This window comes from Protopterus annectens, chromosome 3.part0 (assembly GCF_019279795.1).
Source record: "Protopterus annectens isolate FY-2018-M chromosome 3.part0, PAN1.0, whole genome shotgun sequence".
Lineage (NCBI taxonomy): Eukaryota > Metazoa > Chordata > Ceratodontiformes > Protopteridae > Protopterus > Protopterus annectens.
In genome coordinates this window covers 1,495,482,176-1,495,507,083 of record NC_056731.1, presented here as the reverse complement: position 1 = coordinate 1,495,507,083, position 24,908 = coordinate 1,495,482,176, and the positions used below count along the sequence as shown (strand labels likewise).

General features: G+C 40.7%; 1 protein-coding gene across 1 annotated transcript in view; it reads right to left on the bottom strand.

Annotated features, from left to right (window-relative positions):
* The window catches only part of TCEA1 (transcription elongation factor A1), a gene marked incomplete in the record, with an annotated part of 560,757 nt that extends 536,085 nt beyond the window's left edge, over positions 1-24,672 (bottom strand). Inside the window, 1 exon segment of the mRNA XM_044065512.1 lies at positions 24,408-24,672. Within this exon segment, the coding sequence (XP_043921447.1) occupies positions 24,408-24,482 (75 nt within the window).
* Between the last annotated feature and the right edge of the window lie 236 nt (positions 24,673-24,908).

Here is a 24,908-nt window from a genome sequence, read left to right as displayed (position 1 = left end):
GTTGGGGGATGGAGGTTGCTTGCATTTTTGCTTTGGAGGTCTCGGTTGCCTAGACGGATTATTACGGAGAGCTTCCACAAATGTTTTTGTCTTACTATGTGTGGATTTTGGTGGTGTAGATTTAGTGAGACTATGTGATGAGTGTGGTGTGGTGCAAATGTTTACCTTCTCCTCATGACTGTCAAGTTCAGTCTTGGTTGGAGAGAGCTTTACCTCCAGGTTTGGCTAGATAAGGGCATCTCTCACAGGTTGTAGTGTTGGGTGGTAGGAGGAGAGGGTTGTCTGTGTACAGGAGGCACTTTCTACATTGCCTCAAGATGCCCAGACTCATCCGATAGACAGGAGAGAACACTGGGAGCTGACCCTTGGACATGCCTGAATAAATAAACTAATTTTCCTCTAGATAAGTGTGGAAAGTGCGTACAAGAGCCATTTTTCTCTAAACAAGTGAGAAAAGTAAGTACAAAAACTGTTTTCCTCTAGGTAATGAGGAAGGTTGAGTGCTATAGTATAGTAATTAGTAGCTTATTTAGTGCTTACAAGTTCTGAACAAGTGCTGAGCACGAATAAGCAAATTTAAGTGCTAAAACTAAGAATCTGTATCTGCACTAGACGAGTTACAGGACAGAAAGTGCAAATGTAGGCTTTCAAATCAAATAGTTGAGAAAGATGGAAGAGATTGCCCAAAACGGCCAATAACTACAATTTCTGGGCCAGAGCCACTCCTTATGTGGTAGGCAGGTTACCTACTGCTTACCACTCCCACTGATGAGCTAGAAGACTTCCCCCTCCAACACAGAAAGGCTTGGGGAGCTCAGAAGCTTGCATACAGTCCTGGATACAGGAAAATATATATATTACAGAAAAGTAGCTAAAACAGTAGTAAAAACAGTGCCCCTGCTACAGCAGCACCCTAGGGTGGCCTATGCATTCCACTTGTATGTACCTCAGTAACTCCTTCCAGATTTCTTAAGAACCCCCTCCCAGCAGAGCCATCATCTTCCCTCTTTTTGCCTGAAAACAGATTCAGCACCATCACAGGTGTCTTACAGCGCTAGTGCTCATGGATCTTATGAAGCTAACTGTACTTTTACAAATAGTAAATAAAGGATAGTTTTACTTTAGTAGTAATAACCTCTGCTACAGTATTGCTGTCTTGTGGCAGGATACATCTCTTGTCAGATTAATGCCAGGGTTTCTTTGACAAATTCCCAGGGTTTCTTTGACAAATTCCCAGAGGGAACAGTCAGCTAGTCCAGTCAGGTCATCAATATATCTCTATCTATACCTATATCTATATACACACACACACACACACAATATGCTGGTAGCATAACAAAACAAAAGTGTGCACACCCTTAAACTAACACTTTGCTGAAGCACCTTTTGACTTGCAGCATTCAGTCTTCTTGGGTAGGAGTCTTTCAGCATAGCACATCTTGACTTGGCAATATTTGCCCATTCTTCCTTGCAAAAGCGTTTCAAATCTGTCATATTGCTAGGGCATCTCTTGTGCACAGCCCTCTAAGTCACCCAACAGATTTTCTATTGGATTTAGGTCTGGGCTCTGGCTTGGCCATCCAAAACTTTAAATTTTCTTCTGGTGAAGGCATGACACTGCCACCACCATGCTTCACCGTGTGGATGGTGTTCTTTTGGTGATGCGAAGTGTTTTGCACCAAACGTACCTTTTGGAATTGTGGCCAAAAAGTTCAACCTTGGTCTCAGACCATAACACATTTCCCCACATGCTTTTGGGAGACTTGATGTATTGTTTTGCAAATTTTAGCTGGGCCTGGATGTTTTTCTCTGTAAGAAAAGGCTTCCATCTTGCAACCCTACCCCATACCCTAGACATGGAGAATACGGGAGATTGTTACATGTGGTACACAACCAGTACTTGTTAGAAATTCCTGTAGCTCCTTCAGTATTGATGTACGTCTCTTAACAGCCTCCCTGACCAGTTTTCATCTCGTCTTTTCCATCAATTTTGGAGGGACATACAGTTCTTTGCAATGCCACCGTTGTCCCATATTTTCACCACTTTTTGGATGACAGTCTTCCACATCCAATGCTGTAGAACTTTTTTTGTACCCTTCTCCTAACAGATACCCACCAACAATGTGATCCCTTTGATGCTTTGTAACCTCTCTGCGAACCATGGTTTTTGCTATAGCAGGCAAGTGCATAAATGTCAAGAAAATCCTACCAGGACAGCTAAACATAATTTGGGGTTAATCAGTCTCTTTAATTGATGGCAGGTGTGTACTCAAGACGACGGAATGCTGTAATTAAATCAAAAGGTGCTTCAAAGTATGTTTAAGGGTGTGCACACTTATGTAACCAGCGTACTGTACTTTTTATATTTTTCCCCAACAGATTTGTTTGCTTTTTAATTGAATTGTACAGGTTATAGGTCACATTAAAGGTGGGAAAAGGTTTGAAATGATTTATTGTGGTCTCATTTTATTACATCACAAAAACCTGACACTAACAGGGGTGTGTAAACATTTTATATCAACTGTACATATGCGCGTGTGCGCACAAGTGAATCTTAAGCTACTTTTGCTGATCTTGCCGATAGCTTGCGTTTGTGATGAATCATGTGGGTGATGAATCATGTAGACAGAGTCTTGTGACTCTTTTTTGGTTTATTTTATTACAGAAGATAATATATAGATAGAAGTCTGCTATGCTTGGTGCTCATTGTGGTTGTTTACCTTCACAGTACTATTACAACATCAAGGACATCAGTGTGGGACAGCCCTGCATTTGCCATGGTCATGCTGAAGTTTGTGACTCAATGGATCCTGCAAACTCATACTGTAAGTGGCTTGCCTCATTTATCGCCACAGTTTCAGAGTTCTGCTTTTTATGTCCTAGTCCTCATTAGCTTGTATACTCTCACAAGTATCACATTTTTCTATGAATTGTATTGCTGCTGCACCTGTTTTTCATACAGGATGAGCACCAGTAGTTCAAAACAAAAACAAAGCCCACTAACATTTTCATTATGAAGTATAAGCGGTACTTTTCCGTTATACCTCTACCAGTCCGCAGTGCTGTAATTTGCCGGTGTTTGGTCACAAAAGCAAGGAGTTGTACGTGTGTCTGTTTTGCCAGTATTTCATCACAGTTTAACATACTTAAATCATGACATACAGAACAAATGCTAACTTTTCTTTTTGTGAGGAAATACCGGCAAAACAGACAGATACACAACTCCTTGCTTGTGTGAGCAAACACCGGCAAATTACAGCACCGCAGACTGGCAGGGGTAGAACGGAAAAACTGTGGACGTGTGTCATGCTTTAACTACATTAAAGCCCTACCATGCGTTTGCTTTGCTGACTGTATAAGTCGGGAGGACTGACTGTGTGTGTAGTGCAAAGAAGTACACAAAGAACAGAACGCGCTTCTAAACTGACAGGAAAAGCAGGAAATAAAGCTTTAGAACACGCAGTCATGTTTTACTGTAAATTACTGTAAATAGATTTTTCAGTGCTGGCTGCGGCTATGTGTACTCTTCATGTTTTACTTTGCCTAAAACCCATCACAGCTACATCATTTTCAAAAAAAATATTCCTTCCAATAATGGTTACAGACTATTCAACATGAACTACTCAGATGGATAGTGAAATTGCAGCACATACCGGCAAACTACCGTTGCGGACTGGTAGCAGAAAAGTAGCATATAAGCAATAATCAAACTTGGTATCCAGTAAAGCAGAGCAAAGTCCCTTACAACCATTGCATACTAGCACTGTCCCATATATGCAATAAATGGGTCAAATCAGTTTTCAGAGACAGTGGGGGCACCAATGTGTTTATGTGGCGTAAGGTTGGTACTGAATTTACCTGCTTATTAATATATTGGCTAGGTCTTTTGCATCTGACAGCCTGAGAAGCATGGTTAACAGACCATACTGCTTTGCCAGGGATGGTCTGTACTTATCCCCTCTAGGCTTTTGGATATTGGCAAAGACCTTTTCTATCCCCATAGTGCCTTTTTCAGGCAATGCCAAACTAATAAACCTCCCAACTTAACTGAGCCTATGAAGGAACACGTGAAAGTGGTACTGCTCAATGCTAGAAGTCTTAACAAGAAGCTCCACTCCCTGCAAGCCTTCCTCTCCTAGAGAGAGTAGACACACCTGCACAGTAAAGGAGACATGGTTTAAAGTCACAGAGTACCCCACCAATGCGCTGCTGCAAAGGATGGAACTAACAAGTTGGAGGAGTCTCAATCTATATTAACACCAACCTCACGTTGGCTAGTTAAAAGTGTGTGACCCACTAAATCACCACAAACAGGGTCGCATACTATATCCTTGCAAACTATAGGTCCCCCTCCATGTCCCAGGAAACCCATAATACCTATTTCAATGTGCTAGAGTCCCTCACCATTCAACACAATTCAATGTTCATGGGGGATCTCCGCTACCCTTCTACAGACTTGTAATCCTACACCGCTTCAAATGCACAAGCCCAGTAATTCCTGAACTTTACCACCATCTTGGAACAGCAGTCCCATTCTCCTGCCAGGGGTACAAGCATCCCTGACCTTGTACTCACGAACAAGGGGAGAGCCAGTGTTTCTCACCCAATATAATACAAATAAAGGATAAATTTTCTATGTTATTATTGATAATTTTCATAAAATTCTTTTCATGGCTTTGCATAGAGAGACTAGCAACACTTGGGAGTTGCTGTTCTTTACAGGTTATCCTGGGATAGTGTCTAGGACAACTGATGTAATGCTCTTGGTTTTACAGACAGCATAAAGTATTTGCTCCCTAGTGACAGCAAGGAGAGTTACATTTGATAGTATTAACCAAGGAAAGGTTGAGGGGGAGAAAGGGGTGAAGTTGGAGCTGAAATTTGTAGCCAGTAGGCTTGCTGAATCTTGTGGCTCAGCATAGCTGGATCCATTTACAGTGAGCTCTGCACACAATTGGGTATTGCCTTTGAGGTTATGGACATAGCTAAAGAACTGGGAGGCCAAATTAACCTCAAATTTGGCTGTGGTAGACTATTTGTTCAGTTAGCCAGTGCTTGTATCCTGCTGGGTGCTACACCTCCTAATTTTTGTGATGATTTTCTTCTTGTGATTCCAGCAAGGTGGCACTTTTTTTTTTTATGAGTCAGTTCTATACTACTTCCTAGTAGGTATAGCTCAAATGGATATGACAAAAAAGTACACAAGATCAAACAAACAGATACTTACAAAAGCTGTTACATACAAAAGGTGGAAATAATACAGAAAGCAGTGTCAAAAAGTTCTCTCAATGTTAATGGTCTCACAGATATAAAAAAAAAAAAAAAAAAAGAGAGAAAGTAGTGAACTAGATTAAAAAATGTAGAATGCAAATAGCTATGCTACAGGAGACATATTTGGAAAGAACTGAATATTTGAATTTGATAAAGAAAGGTTTTCAGGACAGATATTCAGCAGAAACCTGGGAAAGGAAAACAGAAGAGTACTTCTATTAACTGCAAGAGGAACTGTGATCGTGATAAAACAGAATAAAACAAAACAAAAACAGAAACAGAGAATGGAAGATGCGTAGTACTAAGGGACTACTGGCAAGGGCAGAGGATTACACAGACATTTATATTCCACCTAAAACTGCTATAATGGAGCTTAAGAAAATTCTGGAAGAACTCAGCTCTCAGCATGGAATTTTACTTACTGGTGGGGATTGGAATTTGCAGCAGTGAATGATGTGTCTGGGGGGGCCAGAAAGGAAAAATATAACTAAGGGTAGATTTTTGAAGAAACCTATGAAAATACTTAGCATCGAAGATGTGAATTCACTAGTAGGAGTTCAGAGTGAATGTGCATCTTACTCCTCAAAATACAAAACTGGGCTAAACTAGACAGAACTTGCATTTCACAGGAACATGTGAGTTTAATTAATTTAAAGTTTTTATACGCATCCAATAAACTACTTCTGATCATGCACCAATAATAACCAAAATAAAAACATAGGGTAATGAAATAAAAAAAATGAGACAATGGCCCTTTCCCACCTGTTGAAATGAGGAATTTAAGGAATGGGTAGTGTAAATTACTAGGGAGTTAGAGAAGATAGAAATTTCTTCTGAAAATTCTGAAAATACAGCTATGAGTGACAAAATTATAGGTGGAGTTTACTGTTCTTTCTTTTATTTCCACTCCATTTTTAAAGATTTTTCAGCAGACTACTCTGTCAAAGATAATGGGTGAGCAAATTGGTAACTAAAGAAATGACATTTTGAGTTATGACACAATCTGAATTGCCTAGACATAAGGCCTTGCTGAGTCTAAATTATGGTGGCTGCCAAAAAAGCAATTACTAGAAAATGGAAAGCAAAAGTGTAAACCAACTGTACTAGAAGTACTGAAAATAGTAGCAAAAATAAAACTGGAATTGGGATCTTTAGAAAAGGGCAGGAACAAATTACATAGAAAAAATTAGGGAATTATGGGAACAATACATGCAGAGGAGGAACGAGGTTTAAAAAGAAGGTAGGATCTGAATAAGCTACGTCATGTCTGACAATAACTGCACAGATATCTCTCTCTCTATATATATATATATATATATATATCTCTATATATATCTCTATATATATATATATATATATATATATATATATATATATATATATGTATGTATCTTATATATATATATATATATATATATATATATATATATATATATATATATCAATCAATATTGGGAGAAGACACCCTTTATGAGCCACTCAGCAACATTGATAGTGGACATGGGGAAGGGGCCTAAAGGATGGAGGGCAAACCCATTACTTTGTAAATTAGAGAGATGGTTGATGGCTGAAACATTAAGAAATTTATGCTTGCTTAAAAAAGTTAAGAATAGAAAGACAAAGAACTTAAGTCAAAATAAACATGGCAGCAATGACGCAAATAAAGAGAGGGACATAAGACTGAAAGAACTGCAGTGAGATCTAATAGGCAGAAAGATGATTTCTTTAAAGAAAATGACCTGAATACTGGAAAACAAGTGTCACAGTGGCCAAAATATACAGAAACAAATGCATAAGAGTAGAGCTGTACAAGTAAACTTACCATACCAGTAGATGTTTGCATGATCACTACTGCAGTAGCCTTAGCTACATGGGTTATATCATGCCAAGGATACAACAGCCATACAGCTTCCAAAGCCTCAGGCACCTTCAATGTGCCCAAACTATCAGGCAACTTGAGCTGAGCTGAGCTGACTAACAAGTTTGGGCACCAAGCTCTTCAGTGCTTTCCTGCCAAGAGAGAAAGTGAGGCTGAGCCCAAGTGCAATGCAAGGAAGAACAAAAAATAACTACACCCTGGCATTAAACATAATAAAAGGGGGGGGCAGGGAGGGAGCAGCTACTGCTGCAGTAGTGATCTTTCAAAAATCTACTGTCATGGGTTGTAGTATGTTTACTTTTACAACTGTACTATTTTCATTATACTGATTACTGCTGCAGCAGCCTCAGCTATATGGCTAGATTACCACTTGGGGAGACGGAAAGAGAACAGTCTTAGGAGCCCTTGGAGACTGGACTTGAAGCCTGATCTACACCATCAAGCTTATAGTGCATTTTAATAGTGTGTAGAAAGGACCAAGTTGCCACTTCTAGAATTTGGATACGTCTCAAGTCAAAAAAACGAAGCATCAAACATGCCGCTCATCAAGCCATTCTGGCTAAGATTGCATTACTGTAGGACAAGGAAATTTGCCCTCTCCCCTCTGAAGTGCGATCTCCAAGTTGGTATATATAAAATTAGCAGTGGAGGAGGTTTCGATGAATGGCATTTATAATGCAATGCCTTTTGATGTTTTTACCCTTCAGTGAATAACCATACACCCTTAGAATCCAACCCTTTCCAAAGAGCCATAGATTAAGCCACGACCCTGTTAGAGATGGCCTTGACCCTGCCTGGAATAGGTTTTGTAGTGGAGAGTATAACTAAAGGTAATGACCTTAGACAACCATTTGAAATGGTCTGTTTTGATACAGACTGCCCCAAGAAATAAACAGCTGGTCTGAAAGATTTAGCTCTCTCAAGATCATACCTTGGATGTCTACCGATAACTGGTACTGTGCATCCCTGCTTCCTCATTTTGGTGTTCAGGAAAGAAAGTGGAGAGATGGATAGTTTGGCTTAAAGTAAAGTAAACTCTGATCCAACTTAAGGGATAAAACAGAAAGAACTAAAGAACCATTATCCCTACAGAAAATGAGGTGGGTTTGACTAACAGCTTGCAACTCATACCCTGCTTGCAGAAAGAGGTCAGGGCAATCAGTGAAACTGTTTTCTGTGTTCAGATCATCATATCAGCAAGGTTAGCTGGTTCAAATGGAACAAATGTCAGCTTCTCTAACACAAAAGTAAGATCCCAAGGAGGGGCCATCAGTTTTATTGGAAGACTTATGCAAAACCCTTTTCAAAAACATTTTAACAAGAGACTGCACTGAAAGAGGAGAATCCACAAGGCAGACATAGTGAAATGGCAGATAAATAAGCCGCGAAAGAGGAGTCCATAGGATAGTAACTGAAGCAAATATTGTAAATCCAGAGAACTAGCACTGAATGGGTGTTGGTTGTGTTCTTTGCATCAATTATAAAACCTTTTCCATTTGTTAAAGGGATTTTCTAGAAGCAGGTTTTCTTGCTTCCATTAGCACCTGCGGCGTGATCCCAGTAAAGAGGTGCATAAAAGGAATTAAAACCCTATCATCCAGGTAGTCAAGTGAACCTGATTGGTGTGGGGCCTATCAAACACCCTTGTTTTTGGGTGAGTATATCCAGTCTGTGACGAAGCTCATTATAATTGCCTCTGGCCATTTCCAAAATAAGGGAGAACCACAATTACCTGGGCCAGATGGGAGTCACCACAATGATCTGTGAGAATTCCTTCACAATGTTCTGAAGTACCAGTGATACTAGAGGAATGGGTGGAAACAGACAGGAACGTTAGTGCCCGGGGGGGGGGGTATCCATCTTCCAGGCAGTTTTGCACAGAGCCCTGGAGCAGAATCCTGCCAGCCGATTGAGAGGAGGCAAAGAAACTCTACTTGAGAACCCCCCCCCCCCCCAGACTGATCAAATCTTGGAAGACCCGCCAATCCAGTTTCCATTCATGAGGATATGCCCTTGTCCTGCTCAGCTTGTCTACCACACAATTTTGTTCCAATGGAATACAGGATGCATGCAGTGCAAGACTGTGCTGTGACCCTATATGCATGCTACGCTAATATTGCTCAAATGGAAAGGGTATATCACCTGGTTCCTCCTGGCTCGTTGATGTACCATGACTCTAATATTGTCTGTAACAGCTTAAAAGAGGTTCTGGGAACCAAAGATGATTCAAAGTGTCGACTGACTTTTCCGGGCAAGCATGCCTTTTTTTTTTATTTATGTGGCGACATCCATCCTTGATACTGCCACACCTTGCACTTTTATCCCTCCTGAAACTGCAACATAAGCTGCCAAGTCCAACACACATATAGTGACGGACCGCTTTGGAACAGGTAGGAAGAAGGGGAGACCTGGATTTAAGATCAATTTGCTCTACCAAGTGATTTCTCTTCTGACAAACCCAGCATTAGGATATGAAAAACAAAGGTATCTGGGACCAAAAATACCACCCCTCTCTCATGCGGAGTCTTGCCTACGGTACATGGAAGCTTTGAGACCCAAAATCCTGAGGTATTCCTTCACAGTGATCCAAGTCAGAGTGGAAAACTGTACAAATAAATCTAATCTAATCTATTCTTCCTGTGAAAGAAAGCTCTTTGAACTGTGGTGTCTAGTTGACATCCCAGAAACACCATCATGTCACATAGGAGTCAAGAAAGACTTTTATAAGTTGTACTGGAAAAATGTGGATTCCCTGTAGCCTGCCATTAAACATTAACACTCTTGGCGAAGTGGATTGGCCAAAATGGTAAGAGAACTGGTCTGGATCACATTAAGAAAACACCTGAAATCTAGATGAAAAGTAATGTAAACAAGCATCTTTTAAATCTAATGTTACTAAAAAGTTGAACGAGGAAAAAAGTTAATAGGTTGTGAAGTGACATCATTTTGAATTTAGACATATCAAAAGTTTAGGAAAGAAAGACCTAAAACTGGTCTACAAGTATTTTTCTTTGATACTAAAAAATAAGATTCTTGAATAAAATCCCCTCCCCAACTGGGAAGGGTGAACTGGGTCCCATCACTCCCAGAGAAACAGCACATGATAATGGACAGGTAGAAATAGCCTGGTCTGGGGGATAAGAAATTATGCCCCACTGCCATTTGTAACCTTGACAAATGGATCTTCAGAACCCATTTATCCGAAACTGAAAAGAGGATGTCGGGGGGGGGGGGGACAAAAGTCTGCTAAATAGTCTCTTACTTGTTGGACTGTCCTTGGTTTTGGGAGTTCCCAGAATTCTTAATGGAACCCCCTTTACCTGTATTTTGTTTCTTACCAAAACTAGACTTACAGAATCCCTCAGAAAATTTAGAAAAGGAGAGCTGAAAAACAGACATACCCAGTTATCAACTTACCCCTTTCATTACACTTTGTGATTACCCCTGCAGCACAGAGGCAAAAAACTAAATCTCTATTCAAAGGAAAATTGAAAACCTCATTTTTAACATCAAATGGAAAGCTCTAAGAATTGCAGCCATGCAAACCTACTCCCACTACTAGTAGCCATAGTCCTGGAAGTAAAAACAGAGTCATGCGCACACACTGTTGAGAAGCGATTTCAAACACTGAAGAAATTAAATGCAAAGCAGATTTTTCATTATAAGAAACTGCTGCTGGCAAAACATTCCTCATACTTTCACATCGTATCTGCCCTTTTTGGAGGACCTGGTTGACCGCCTGGAAAACTGTAGGCAGTTAACACATCCTCCAGAACTGGAGGAATGGGTCCAGGTTCTGGAAATTCCAGCTATAATATAGTTCATAGTAGTTTGAGGGACAGTGAGAAACCTCACTGTTCTCCCACTTTAAAAGAAACCAGCACATTCTAGAAACAGTCTCAGAGAAAGAAAGAGAAATCCCGGGGGGGGTGGGGGGGGATAATCAAGAACTGAGCTCTCCTCAAGAGTCTGAATCAAAACTATGAGGAGAAAATTCATCTCCCTATCCAGATTCGGAATCTAATTGCTTCAGAAAAAGTATCCCTCTTTTACCAGAAAACTACATTACACAAAAGATCAACAGCCTGAATTAAATCCTGTGCCAGACCCAGTAAACTAGTCATCAAATTTGAGGAGCAAACATTTTAAATTCTCAGTTTCTTTCCGATAGGAAAAATGAGGCCAAACAGTATTATTAGTAGCAGCAGTTGCTTTCCTAGGAATGGGCACAACATTCTGGCAAAACAGGGAAGCAGTCCCTTGTCCCCTCTCAGAGGGCCGATAAGGTTGGCTCACCCTTGCCCACCGAGGGGAACCCAACAGAAGCAGATGAAGTGGCTAACTCCATCACTGTGGCTCAAGGTGCTATACCAGAGGGATTCGGGGTAAAAGATGAGTGATCGGAGATGCAAATAGTCACATTGCAGCCACCCACCTGTGGCTGAAGCAAATTACTAGACTACTGTGGTAGTAAAGGCAGTTTTTGCTTAACCTTTTCTGTGTCTAGAAGGACTAACAGTTTGTTCCATGGACAAGCTCAAAATGGTACCTCATTCCCAAGAAGAATGAGCAGCAAATGTCAGCAAAAATAAAAAGTCATCATGCCAGCCTCGCAAAGTAAAATAAAACACATTTTCTCCACAGAAAACTTTTTTTTCAGCTACTTTAAGCAACTTTTAAACTGACAAGAAAAAAAAAAAGGCACTTCGGTTTAAAAGTACAGTATAGTCTTGTTGTCAATTAAATTTCCTGAACAGGAAAGTTATAAATAATAAGCAAAATTATTAAATAGAAGTTGTCGTCCCTAAAATGAACTACCCCTGCTCAGTAAAAGAATAGCACAAGCAGACCATTTCAAAAGCCTCAGGAGTTCTTCAGCAGCAGTAAAGCTCTGAAAAAGTCTTCGCACCAACACTAGTCTTAGTCAGCTCCATAGGAGCGAAAATAAGACAAATATGAGCTGCATGACAGTTTGGGCACATGGAAGGTGCCCTGCAGTCTGGCCGGCTAATATATATATATATATATAATCCATATAGCTAAGGCTGCAGCAGCAGTGATCAATATGGCGAACATCTGTAATTATGATCACAGGAATGCTCAATGTGGTTGGCAAAACAGCTTGTTGACAGATGTGCAACATTGCACACTGTCCAATGGTTGGGGGAACATGTGCTCTCCCAAACATTGTGCTAGCTTGGAAGTATAGATAATTAGCAAGGAGTATGAGGATCTCAGCCCCTCACGGAGGGTTGAGGGGGGCCTTGACCCCTTGAAAAAAAGATGCGTTACTGTTGCATGCTCCAAAGTGATGCCTTACAGCATAAGCAATGATGGGTCGACTTTTTATTTTAAGTGTCAATGTTAGCAATGCACACATCATGTGTGCATATATATGAGAAAAAAGAAAAAACTATAAACGGTAATTGGAGCATTAAACAGAATGATAGGTGCAACAGATCTAATGTATGCATTTCAGGACTTGCATTAGTTATGTACAACAGAGGAGACAGGAGGATCAGAAAGATATCTGCCTCACAGCTCTAAGGTGTGGTACTTGCATTTACTGCTTTAAGTTCCGATAAGGCACACTTCTTTTCACAGTTACCTCAAAAGGCTGGCATCATGAACAATTCCTTTTAGTGCCACTTCTAGCCAAGGCATCGGCTGCCGTCAGATGCAAGGTACACAAGTTTCCCTTAATCTAGTTTAGACATGGCCTTGGATTCAGTTTTTTTAGAATTTTCAGACCTCTGCAAGCAAAGGTATCTTACCGCTAGGCAAATAGTATTCACATGCATAATGACCAAACTATCAAAACCATCTCTTTTTGGGACTTCCTATCTTATATTAAGCTGAATGCACATCACTGGTATATAAATCACATAGCCTTTTTTTTGGATCAAAATTGTTTTTGACAAAGTTATGGCATGCACTCCATAATGAAGTACTACAAAATAAAGTATTCTACAGAACAATCATAAACACTCATAGTGGATACAAAATGTATACACACAAGCATTAGAAGTACTCTTAGTCAACAAAGGGTGTGTACTATCACCAGTTCTATTCAATACTACAATACACTGAATCTTGAAAGAGGTTGGCAAACTTTCCTGGTACCCAGATTAGCATGGATCTCTACCTCAATAATCCAGCATCAATTTTGTGCCACTCAGCAACAACAAAACAAGGAAATACTTAATCTAAAACTAAAAGTCAACCCATTCAAAACAAAATTAGTAACAACTGGAGTGCAAAACCTTCACCAGCTGTCCTAACAGACTAACAAAGCATGCCAAAACTTACAAATAATTTGTCTCTTGCATACTTAACGTGTACAGGAATGTGTGTGGGAGGATATAATATGGTAAAATGATGCACCACATGGAGTGGATAGCTGATCCATCAGTTGCCTGAGCCAAGATTTTAACCCAGATTGGCTGGGCTGCAGTCGGGTCTTGATCCCTCTCCACCTACTGAGTTGTTTTTATATATATGTCGACATCTAGAACAATGCAGACATTAAGAAAACAGGCTCCAAAAATAAAAAAATAAGACATGAAAACTACTAGCCCTTTTTTGTATTTCTAAAGTTATCTACCCCTCCCCCCCATGTCAAAGGCTTTCAGTGCCAAAAGTCTACAGTTACAGGCAATTAAATCATGAGAAAGCTAGCTCTTACACATAAGCAAAGTTTTTCTTGGTGTTGAGAGGTCTACATGTGTAAGAAATTAATCATGACAGCAATTAATCATGACAGGTTTTAACACTGTCTGCAGAGTGAAGTGTGCAAAACATTTTAAAAAGGTACACTGGCAGGCTGTTCATTTATTTTTCACTTAAGTTTTTAAACTGCAGGAATTGAATAAGTTATTCAAACAGCTGCTTCCCAGCAGCTTTAGTACTTTGAATGCATTTAAAATGTAAAAAATGCACAAATTTAGTTTATTTATAGGTAGCTAGTGCATTTTTTTTCTTGAGGCTAAAAGGGAATAATTATTAAAAGCATGCAAGTTATTTTGCACACCTGGGAAAGGAGTACAGATAAGGAAAAGACTGCAATTACTCGCTTTAGTATAACTAACCTAAAATTTTAGAATACGCAACACCTACAGGTGCAGCAGTCAATTTGGGACAATTGCTCCTACCTGGACAGGTAAAAACGGACGAAAATGTACACAGGTTGTATGTGCTTGTTCTAAGATACAAGGGGAAGGGGATTCTGAAAATCTTTTCGGTAGTTTTGAGTTTTTTCAATGAAGCAAAAATCTTGAAAAATATGACTTCGGTTCAGTTAAATATACGAAACAGTTAAGAAGAAGAGCTCTGCCTGCCAAACATTCATGGCTGCATGTAAGCTTAAAGTTGGAAATATACATTACAAAAGAACAGGTAAGAGTAACAACCCATCATAACTGCAACTCTGTCCATATTATCATGGAATGTAAATGGCCTTGCAGATACAGGAAAAAAGCAAATAATACTGAATTACATTAACAGGCGTAGTGTGAAAACAGCAATGCTGCATGAAAAATTTAAATAGAAATGAACAAAGAAATTTGATAAGGAAGAGAATTCAGGGTGGACATTCAGCAGAATATTGGGGACAAAGGAAAATAGACCAATACTGATTGCTAGAGTGACAGAAGAGGAACCGAAGATAATAGTACATGTGGTAGTAACAGAAGGATTATGCTGGGATGCATTTACATTCTACCAAAAACATATCATGAATCTTATTAGATGTTGTAAAATTATCAACTTTCAGCAGGGAGTATGAGTGGGAAATGGAATCAGATTTGCAAACGTGAGGATGTAAACAGGAGACCAAGAAGTATAAAAAACGGTAGATTACTGAAGACATGTATGAGAATATTTAGTGCAGAAGATGTGAATTAAATAGTAGGAACTCTGGGGAATATATACATTCTGTCAAAGTACAAGAACTAGACTGGATAGATCCTTCAACCATTAGGTTTTGGATCAGACATGGGAGAGACTTGAGCTACAGATCCAAAGTCACAGATTACTCATTTGAGTTTGTTTCCTTCCTGTATATTGATATCCAGGGCAGACTCACAAATAGAAAACTGCAGAAGAAGGATGATAAAGGTATGTGGACTTTGGAGAGGGAAAAAGTGAATAAACCTCCAGGTCATACAAGGAAACCATAGTAGTATCTTCTACCGAAGAAAGAAGTCAAGGGGGGAGGCTGAAGAATGAAAATCAGACAACACAGATGCATCATTATGGTAAGTACATAACTTTTATATCCAAGGTTGCTTTTTTCCTCCATTCCTCAACCATTGGGACACAGTCCCCAGTTTCTTGGAAGGATATATACTGGAGTACTGATTAACCAAAAGCTGCCCTGTTCCTAGAAAAGGATATCCAATTTGTAATAAGCTATGAAGGTAGAGCACTGGACCAAGTAGCAGCAGCACAAATGACATCTACAGAAATTGTGGACAGGAAGGCAGAGGAAGTAGATACCGACCTTGTGGAATAAGCTTGTAGTGGTCTTGGTAGAAACAAACCTTTTGTTTATAAACAAGAAATACAAGTGAGCCAACATGCTAATGTGACCTTTGACATTTCCTTTTCATGAGCTAAGTTGTGAAAAAACAATTGGTCGATTTCCTGAAAGTTTTTGTTCTACAGAAATAAAATCTCAGTTGTGTGTAAAAAAAAAAATAAAATCAAATGAAGCATATATTCCTTTTACTGGAAATTTTTGGGAAGAAAACTAGTCAATTTATAGACTAGTTAAGGGCAAATTCAGAAGAAAAGGGTTGTTGCAAAGAGATAATATGGGTGGCTAGCAAGACAAAGCAAGGAGTTAAGATACATAACAGACGCAACAACAAAAAATTTAAATTAGCGTTTGTTGGTGGCTCAAAACGGAGAGCAAGTTAAGGCCTGGAGAAGAACGGTCAAATCACATGAAGGAGTAGGATCCTCAGTACATGGTCCAAGTGGAAACATACCCTTTAGGAAGACTTACGAAATTTTAAGGGAGGCCAATGACAACTGTTTTTACCTACGTGATAACTGGAGATTGCAGCAAGCTCTACCTTGACTGTGGAATAATTTGTGCCATTGTGGAAAATGGAGGCCAGAAAAACTAGAACTGATGGAGTGGGTGCCAAAAAGGGGTCAGGTGTCTTTCATTGGTCCAAAAAGAGAAATTTTTCCATTCGCTCTTGTATATTTTCCTAGTTGAACCCTTTTGAAAAGTAAGGATACACAGAACTTGGGAAGAAAGCCTGGGCTGTCTAGCTCTCAATGGAAGTGGAGAAATCATGTGTTTAACTTTAGGGCTTTGTCCAAGTGAAGTAGACCATACGGGTGAGACAGCAGATGTGGAGAGGGATCCAGACCCCAAGGAGGGTATATACCAGATGAAGCCAAAAGGGAGGAAAACCACAAGGCCAGAATGGGGTAACAATTTTCATCTTGCTCTTTAGTAGACATGCTTTCTGTAACAATTTTGATAAGAGGGGTGTAGGAGGACAAGCATAAAACGAGAATTGGGGGGGGGGGGGCAATCATGAATCAGAGCACCTCTTGGCAACTCCCCATCCAGGAAGAATTAGGGCAAAATATCTGCTGCATTTGAACTTGTGGGTAAAGGCAAAGAGATTGCAGCATGGTTGGCACCAACAGTGAAAAGTTAGTTCTCTCACTGAAGGATTGAGACACCGCTTGTGAGGCAGAAGAACAGATTGGCTCAGTCTGTCTGCTAAAACAATGGACTTCCCCAGGATATGCATTGTCAAAATAAAACAGATGGAAGAGACTGCCCACTGCGACACTACCTCCTGACACAAAGGATAAAGAGGGGGTTTCCCTGGTTTGTTACTGCACCAGACCACTGACATGTCTGTCAGTCTGTATGGCAACTATCCCTCAAGGGAGGAGGTCTTGAAACATCTGCAACTTTAGAACTACCCTCATCTCAAGGATGCTGATGTGAAGGTTGGCCTCTAAGGGGCCCAGTGCCTGTCTGTTCCAGGTAATACACCCCATCCCAACTGGGAAGTAGCTATGGTCCTCATGGCTTTGGGCAAAAAGTACAGTGGGGTGGCCCTGAAAGACATCTGGTGTGAGACTCCACCACGAGACATACTATTTGCAGGTCATGACATGTGAATTCATACAGACCACAGTACAGCTAGGGTCCACAGTAGTATTCTCACAGCGATCGTGTTAGAAGCAGACTGGTTATGAAGGCCACTATAAAACCAAGAAGCTGAAGGACCAATATGGCTACTGGTGACTGAAGAGATTAGTGTGGCCAGATGATGCAACTTGGACAGCCTGGATTGACTAAGTCATGCCACTTGAGAAACAGTACCCAGATGAGCACCTATGAACTCCATGGCTTGAGAGAGAGAGAGAGAGAGAGAGAGACAAGAATTGTTATAGCCAACTGTGATGCCCAGGCAAAGACAAATGCAGAAGGTAGTCCCTGGTGATTATCAGTAGCTGTCTGGTGGGAGCTAGTCATTAAGGTAAGGAAACACCTGGAATCCCAGCAATCCCAGATGAGCTGCAACCTCTGCAACCTCTGCCATACATTTGGTGAACACCCAGGGGTTTGTGGTGAGACTAAAGGGCAGGGTTCTGAACTGAAAATTACTGGCTCCCAGCTGGAAGCAAAGATATCTCCTGGATAGTCTATTTTTATGTTTTAGTACACATCCTGAAAATCTATGGAACATATCCAACTAACCACCCTTCCTCAAAAATGGAGGGAGAATTAGACTAAACTATGACAATTCAGAACTTCCAAGTGTTTGACAAAATTAGTTCAAGTGGCTTAGGTCCTATATATTGGCCCAAACATAAGTTTGAGCAAGTTCCAAACCCTTGCTGGTCTCACCTGGTAGGACCTCTTGGGTGAAACTTATTAGCAACGTTTCTATTTCTAAGGCTGCTTCCTTTCTTTACAGTGTGATACATCATGAATTTTTATTGAAAGTGTGTGGGGGGGGGGGGGTTGAATGTTAATGACCTCTGGTAATTACTTTCTGCACCCAGACATCTTTGGTAATGATGTACAGGCTTCCAGGTGCAGAGATGAGCACCCCTCCAACTGCCTATAGAGGGCAGCAGTCGAGCAACTGTTCAGGGGTTCTAGAAAGGCTTCTTGGAAAAGGGACCTCTGAAGCCTTGGTTTTGCAGGCCCCCTCTACCGCTAGAGTGTACCCCTCTGCCACAGGAGAGGGAGTCCCATCTCCACAAGAGTCCTAAGAAAACTATTGCGATTTCCAGAAGCATATCTTTCTGACCCTCTAGAGAGGAGAGGAATGAAGGTCAGCTGGACTAAGACGGACTGTGTGTGTGAATGAAAGGGAGGATACAGGAATGGTGAGGATGTAAGGAGTAGAGATGGCAAGGGTGGACCAGTTTAAATACTTGAGATCAACAGTTCAGAGTAATGGCGAGTGTGGAAGAGAGGTGAAGAAGAGAGTACAGGCAGGGTGGAGAAGAGTGTCAGGAGTGATTTGTGACAGACTAGTACCAGTAAGAGTGAAAGGAAAGGTCTACAAAAGGGTAGTGAGACCAGCTATGTTATATGGGTTGGAGACAGTGACACTGACAAAAAGGCAGGAGTCAGAGCAGGATGTGGCAGAGTTAAAGATGTTAAGATTTGCACTGGGTGTGACGAGGGTAGACAGGATTAGGAATAAGTATATTAGAGGGTCAGCCCAGGTTGGACAGTTTGGAGGCAAAGGTAAAGAGATGAGATTGCGTTGGTTTGGACATGTGCTGGGTATATTGGGAAAAGGATGAAGCTGCCAGGTAAGAGGAAGGCCTAAGATGAGGTTAATGGATGTGGTTAAAGAGGACATGCAGGTGGTTGGTGTGAGAGCAAGATGCAGAGGACAGGAAGAAATGGAAACAGGTGATCCGCTGTGGCGACCCCCAACGAGGAGGAGGAAGAAGAAGATTCTTGAAAAAGTCCTCAGAGGGCTAGAAAAATGTATCCCTATAGCAGATTCTCCCATCACACCTGGAGAGACAGATGTGGGGGGACCAGAAGTGACTACACAAAGATGTTTGTAATTTCTACAACCGCAAACTTCGGTGTTGCACATTAACTTTAGTACGGTATTTTGATAAGGGCAGCAGTCAATTTAGGGGAAAGACACCAAATTGAACTAGAGCACATGCTCTCCGCTCCCTCTGAAAACAGAGATCATCTCAGTTTGCCAAATTTAGTTGTACTATCCAAGTTTCTCAAGAAACACAAACAGTAAACTAACTATGACAGCAGCAACATTCAGGAGTTTAACATTTGCAGATCCATCTCTCCCACTTCTACAACTCTTCCAAAGCAGAAGTGCAATGCTCATATACAGGAAGTAATAATTTCAAGATTAGCGACAACCTACAGGGAGCAAAACAATTCCACTATATGCTTTTGGCACCACCTCTTCATAGAAGGCATGTCCACTAAATTCAAGAGTTCAAAGTATTCCTTCCACCTCTACGAGGTCCCCTGTTAAGGTCACTGCTACTCTACAAATTTCTTGTCCAGAACAATCTGGTTAAATACTACATGCCTCCCCCACCCAAAAATCACTAGATGACACAACAGAATAGACTGAAGTTATCCAAAAGTCCACTGTCCATGACCTCAAAGCCCTGCAACACCTATGAACAGTCACAGATTTTTACCTAGCTTATCAGTACCTATCAGACGAGTCTGTGCCTGCTCACAAGCTAGCAGTGCATGCAGGGCTTCTTTCAACAAGGAGGTCCAGCAGAGTCATATATTGGCTCTAATTTTTCCATCACAGGCAGGATCTGATGTTCTCTGGAGCATCTTTTAGAAACTCCACTCTCAAAACTTAAAAGCTTTTGCACCTGGCTGCATATATACTTTTTTTGCTCCTATGCTTACAAACTATTAAGCCTTTTTCCAATTAGACTCTGCAGGCATCTTTATCCCCTACACTAGGGAATTACTCATACAATACAGAGATGAGAAACATCCAGGAGCCCATCAGAGGACGCTGTGAAGGTTGCTTGCCCTCATCAATACCCCAGGGTGGTTATATGACCCAACCACACTCAAACTACCCCTGACACTTCAGAGGCCCACAAAATCCTCTCTCCGCAAGTATATACTTCTGTACACTCGCTAATGAAAATTACTCACTCACAAGCTGTGGCTTGCTAGACTGAAAGTCCTGCTCCCAGATGAAAAACCACAGTACTGCCCATCTTCCAAGGGACAATAGATGTATCCAGCTGTACCCCATCCCTACCTCACCAAACCATTAAGAGCCTAACTTGGGGTGCCTGGGCTACAGCCAAGGGCTTCATCTTTCTACACCATGCCACCTGGCCACATTGATTAAGAAGAGAACATTTTTAATCACGTCTGCAGGAAAAGCAAATGTTAGTGCTAAGCATCACACCAAAAAGGATTTGCTTCTTCTCTCTGTGCCCCCTTCTTGACTAAAATGTGCTTTTTGGGGGAAGTCTGCAGTGGTGGTGCTGCGGTAGCGTTGTCGCCTCACAGTAAAGACGCTGTCCGGTTCGATTCTCAGCTAGAGCCTCTCCTGCATGGAGACATGCGTGAATGGGCGTACCTTCATTGAAGGTTATGCGTCAGGGCTGGTAACTCTGCACGTAAAAAAATCAACTACCAATCATTAGCGGACCGGAGTTCCGCTGTGGCAACCCCTAACCGGGAAAAGCCAAAAGGCACAATTAAACATCTTGTAAATTGGAAGGCTCCTGATATTGGTAACAACATCAAAAAAAAAAAAAAAAACTGACCTTTCAGCCACGACCTGGACACAACCTCATTACACAAGACTAATTATAAATTTAACAAGCATCGCCATATACACATTTGCAAGTATGTATAATCAATTGATTAAGCAACAGGAACCAAGACGTCCAAAACTTTCTTAGAACTGCTTAACCCTGACACAAGAACTTGTTTTAAAAAAGTTAGCGAAGAAAAAGAAGGTCCTTCCTGTATTCGACCCGGCAGTTGCAAGGTCCATTTGCCTCTAAATCTGAAGTAACATTAACAACCCAAACAATGCCTGGCTACGAGGCACAGAGGGGTGGAGCACTTACTGCAAACCCAGGTGACTGTGAATAAAAAGTAGTCTTGGCAATGAAATCAGGCGGGGGAGAGCAACACTGAGGAGTGAAGGCGAACAGTTCCTTCTCCTTGGAGGAGAGAGGGGAGGGTTGCAGGTATTCAGAACACAAAGTCGATTTTTCTAGTGCAAACCAGGGAAACTACCTTCAATGCCTGAGGGGAAGAGGTGCAGAGATGCCGGCTGGCTAAGATCCTTTGAATAAATGAAGGATCTCCAGCATTGTCAACCCACTGCACATCCCCCTTCTGCTCTGCTTGCCAAGCACCCACAGGGCAAACATTAAAAAGTGTGTGAAAACTGCCTCTAACCATCCTTATTGACTATCTGTATGAGGACCCCCCTCCCAGTCAACTAAGCCAACTGGCAGGAAAGAAGGCAGATGACTGACAGCACAAATAGCACTAATAGGTGAGGGCATCAAGCATGAATTCATACAACACCATCAACTAAATTACACTGTTAAATACTTACAGGTAGGAGATAATTAAAATACCCACCAGAAACCTGTGTAGTACATTCCAAACTAGTCTTTCTTTGGAGGGACTCCCAGCCTGCCCAAGCAAATGTCACCTATTAATCTCATTAAAATACCAAGCTTTATTTAGGCAACAGTTTACAACAGCAAATACAATGTTTTATGCAGGGATTCCTCAACACACAGAACACACATTTTTGACTAAAATGTTGATGTCAATTACAAGTGTGTGTTTTGGTTGTGTATTTTTACAACCTAAAATAAAACAGGTTCACTTTTAAGTTCTCAAATTACACCCAGCAATGGCACCTTATAGCATTAAAGCTTCTCATCTAACCAGGTTTGTTATGTAGTCAGTATGGTTAATTTTTCTTAGCAGACCCCCATGCATTTTGCAATCCTCAACAGAAAACTGCCCCCCCCCCCCCCAAAGGAGCTGATCAGTCATAAACTATTACTTAACCCACCGAAACTATGCTTGGCACACCACAAGGACTGTCTAAAGTTAAACCCTTCAAATCCCTAAACATTAATAACCAATAAAAACAATATTCTTCAAATATCTAGGCATATAGCTTGAAAATAAATTCTCTCCCGCATACACTGCACTACTCCTTCCAAAGCTAACCTGACTCCCTGTAAAACTTCAAGCTGTCCTTATCTCGCCGTCTTCTCTTAAAGATCTCCTTTAACTAGAATCTTTCATTCAACTCACTGCAAATTTCACCAAAACCTCCCTCCTCGGCCCCTCAGATGGTCCTCCCAAACAATACCATTCATTTTTAAAGCTTGTTCAAAAACACAAGAATACTTTCCTTCAGACTTAGGAGACCTACCCTACTCCAAATTGCGAGCACAATTCAAAGTCCAAATATGTGTTGGGGAAGTTGGTTTTCTGGGCACTAACTTTTCATAACAAAGTTGCTGGTCTATTGGCTGGAACCGTTTGGGTACTTAAAGATTATCGTAACCACATTTTTCACGGCAATAGCTGTTGCTTTCTGAGCCTGAAATATGTTCGTTAGTGTTGTGAAAATGTTATGTAGTTTGATTTCTTTACCAGTGCAGGTTGTTTTCTGGAGTGTTATCCAAAAAACGTGAGAAACAGTCTTTTTGTACATCATTGTAAGTTAATCGTCACGGTTGCACAAGTTCATTTTGAAAGAACGATGGTAGTTGCCAGATTTGTTCATTCACTTCTTGTTTATATATTGTGTTAGAAACACTGACATGAAATTGTTTTTCTGGGTATGCAAACCCCATTCTTATTACTCTGTCACTATTTGTCATCTTCCTGCCTCATACACAACGTCACACACCCCTTTTGCCGTTAACATGAATATTTTTGGAACAACATAACGAATTAGGGCAGGTTGGAAATGTGGTTGCGATAATACGCAAGTACCCAGTTACCTTCCAAGTTCTGCCCTTCGCAATCACCTGGGAATTCTTTGAATGGCAACAACTAATCAATTTGGATTAGCATAAAAACACGGACCGGCACAACCAAGGTACGTCTCCAGCCATGTTCTTCCAACAGAAGTGTTCCTGCGGTTACTGGAAGCATAAGCAACACAATACCATAGAACAGTTGGTATAAAACAAAAACACTACGAAAACCCTTTTCAATTTCTGATCACATTGATCTTGGAAAGTAACTTGCTCAGAATTGCAATATGAGCAAGTGGAAACTTTAAGCATTACTTTCAAGGTAAAGCAATACAGATGAAAACTAACTTCCGATTGTACAGACCTTATACAATTTGCTCAAAGTTAGCAAAATTAAAATCCTCCAGTTTCTGATCACATTGATCTTGTAAAGTAACCATCTCAGAGCTGCAGAATGAAGTGGAAAACTCTTAATCGCGTTCAAAGGTGAAGCGCTACAGATAAAAACTTGTTCTAGCTTCTGAACGTAAATCTTACACAATTTACTCAAAGTTGCAAAGTTACCAAATGAAAGTTACAAAAATCAGTTTCATTTGCAAGACAACCAATAGCGGTGCAAAATGTCTTCTTGACTCTTACAACAAAATTACAAAGTACCGTAACCTGTCCACAGCGAGCACAAAATTTAAAAGTTGTTTGCAGTCGTTCACGCCGGTTTTATTTAAAGCAAATTTAAACAACTTCACACATTACAACAAATACTACACTCAAAAGTGTGCCAGGGCTGGTTACTGTCAGATAGGAGCATATTTGGAAAATTGCAATGTACTGCCAGAGCCATGCCTCCCCCCAAAATGACATTCTGCTACAATATTTAATCAAGTACCAAAAAGAGACAAGCCTTAAAATCACAACATTCACAGTACCAATGCCCCAGTAAACAATTACAGAGAACCAAAAATGATGTTGCAAAAAAAACAGACGTTTTAGGCGGTAAACAGCATTCTTAGGGCACAGCGGGAAATCAAGGCAGACAAGTTGCTGGCGATTACCACACTGTTTCAATGCCTTGTCTCTTACACGTGAGAGTATAAAACAACTGCACAAAACCGGCCATCCTCTGATAAGATACACCATAACGTAATACTGTACTTACACAAATGCAACAAGGAAGCATACATCTATACAGCGCCACAGAAGCATCAACATGTAACACAGCAAGTGCATCATCAACTATATAATTTATTCTACTAACCGGGCTCTTTTTCTGCACCATTTTATCCATCTTTTTAGCAATCCGAATGATGTCTTCTTCTTCTTTACTACTCATGATGAACAACAGATCCACAATATCGTAAACTGAAAATTAACCAAGAGTACCGAAATAATACAGAACCGCTAAGAAGCACCAGGCCTGTACAATCTACAAAAATGCAGCTTCCGCTGAGAAAGACAGAAACAACAGTTGTTAATCGTCAGACTGAAATAATCGCTGTACAATCTTGTGAGCAGTTACGGACAGACACAGACGTCTGACTTACTTTGCAGTTCATTAGTACTGAACACCTGGAGAGTTTGCTTAGCAACCAGGTATCATAGATTTCAGATAACGGCACTAAAACTGGGGGGGGGGGGGTTATTCGCATAAAGTGGACGCGTCTTTTGTTTACTTTATTTGAGATGAGCAGAGTAGCCTCATGAGCTATTTTTCAGCTAAGAAATTATTACGTGAAATACTGACACATCAAAAAGAATA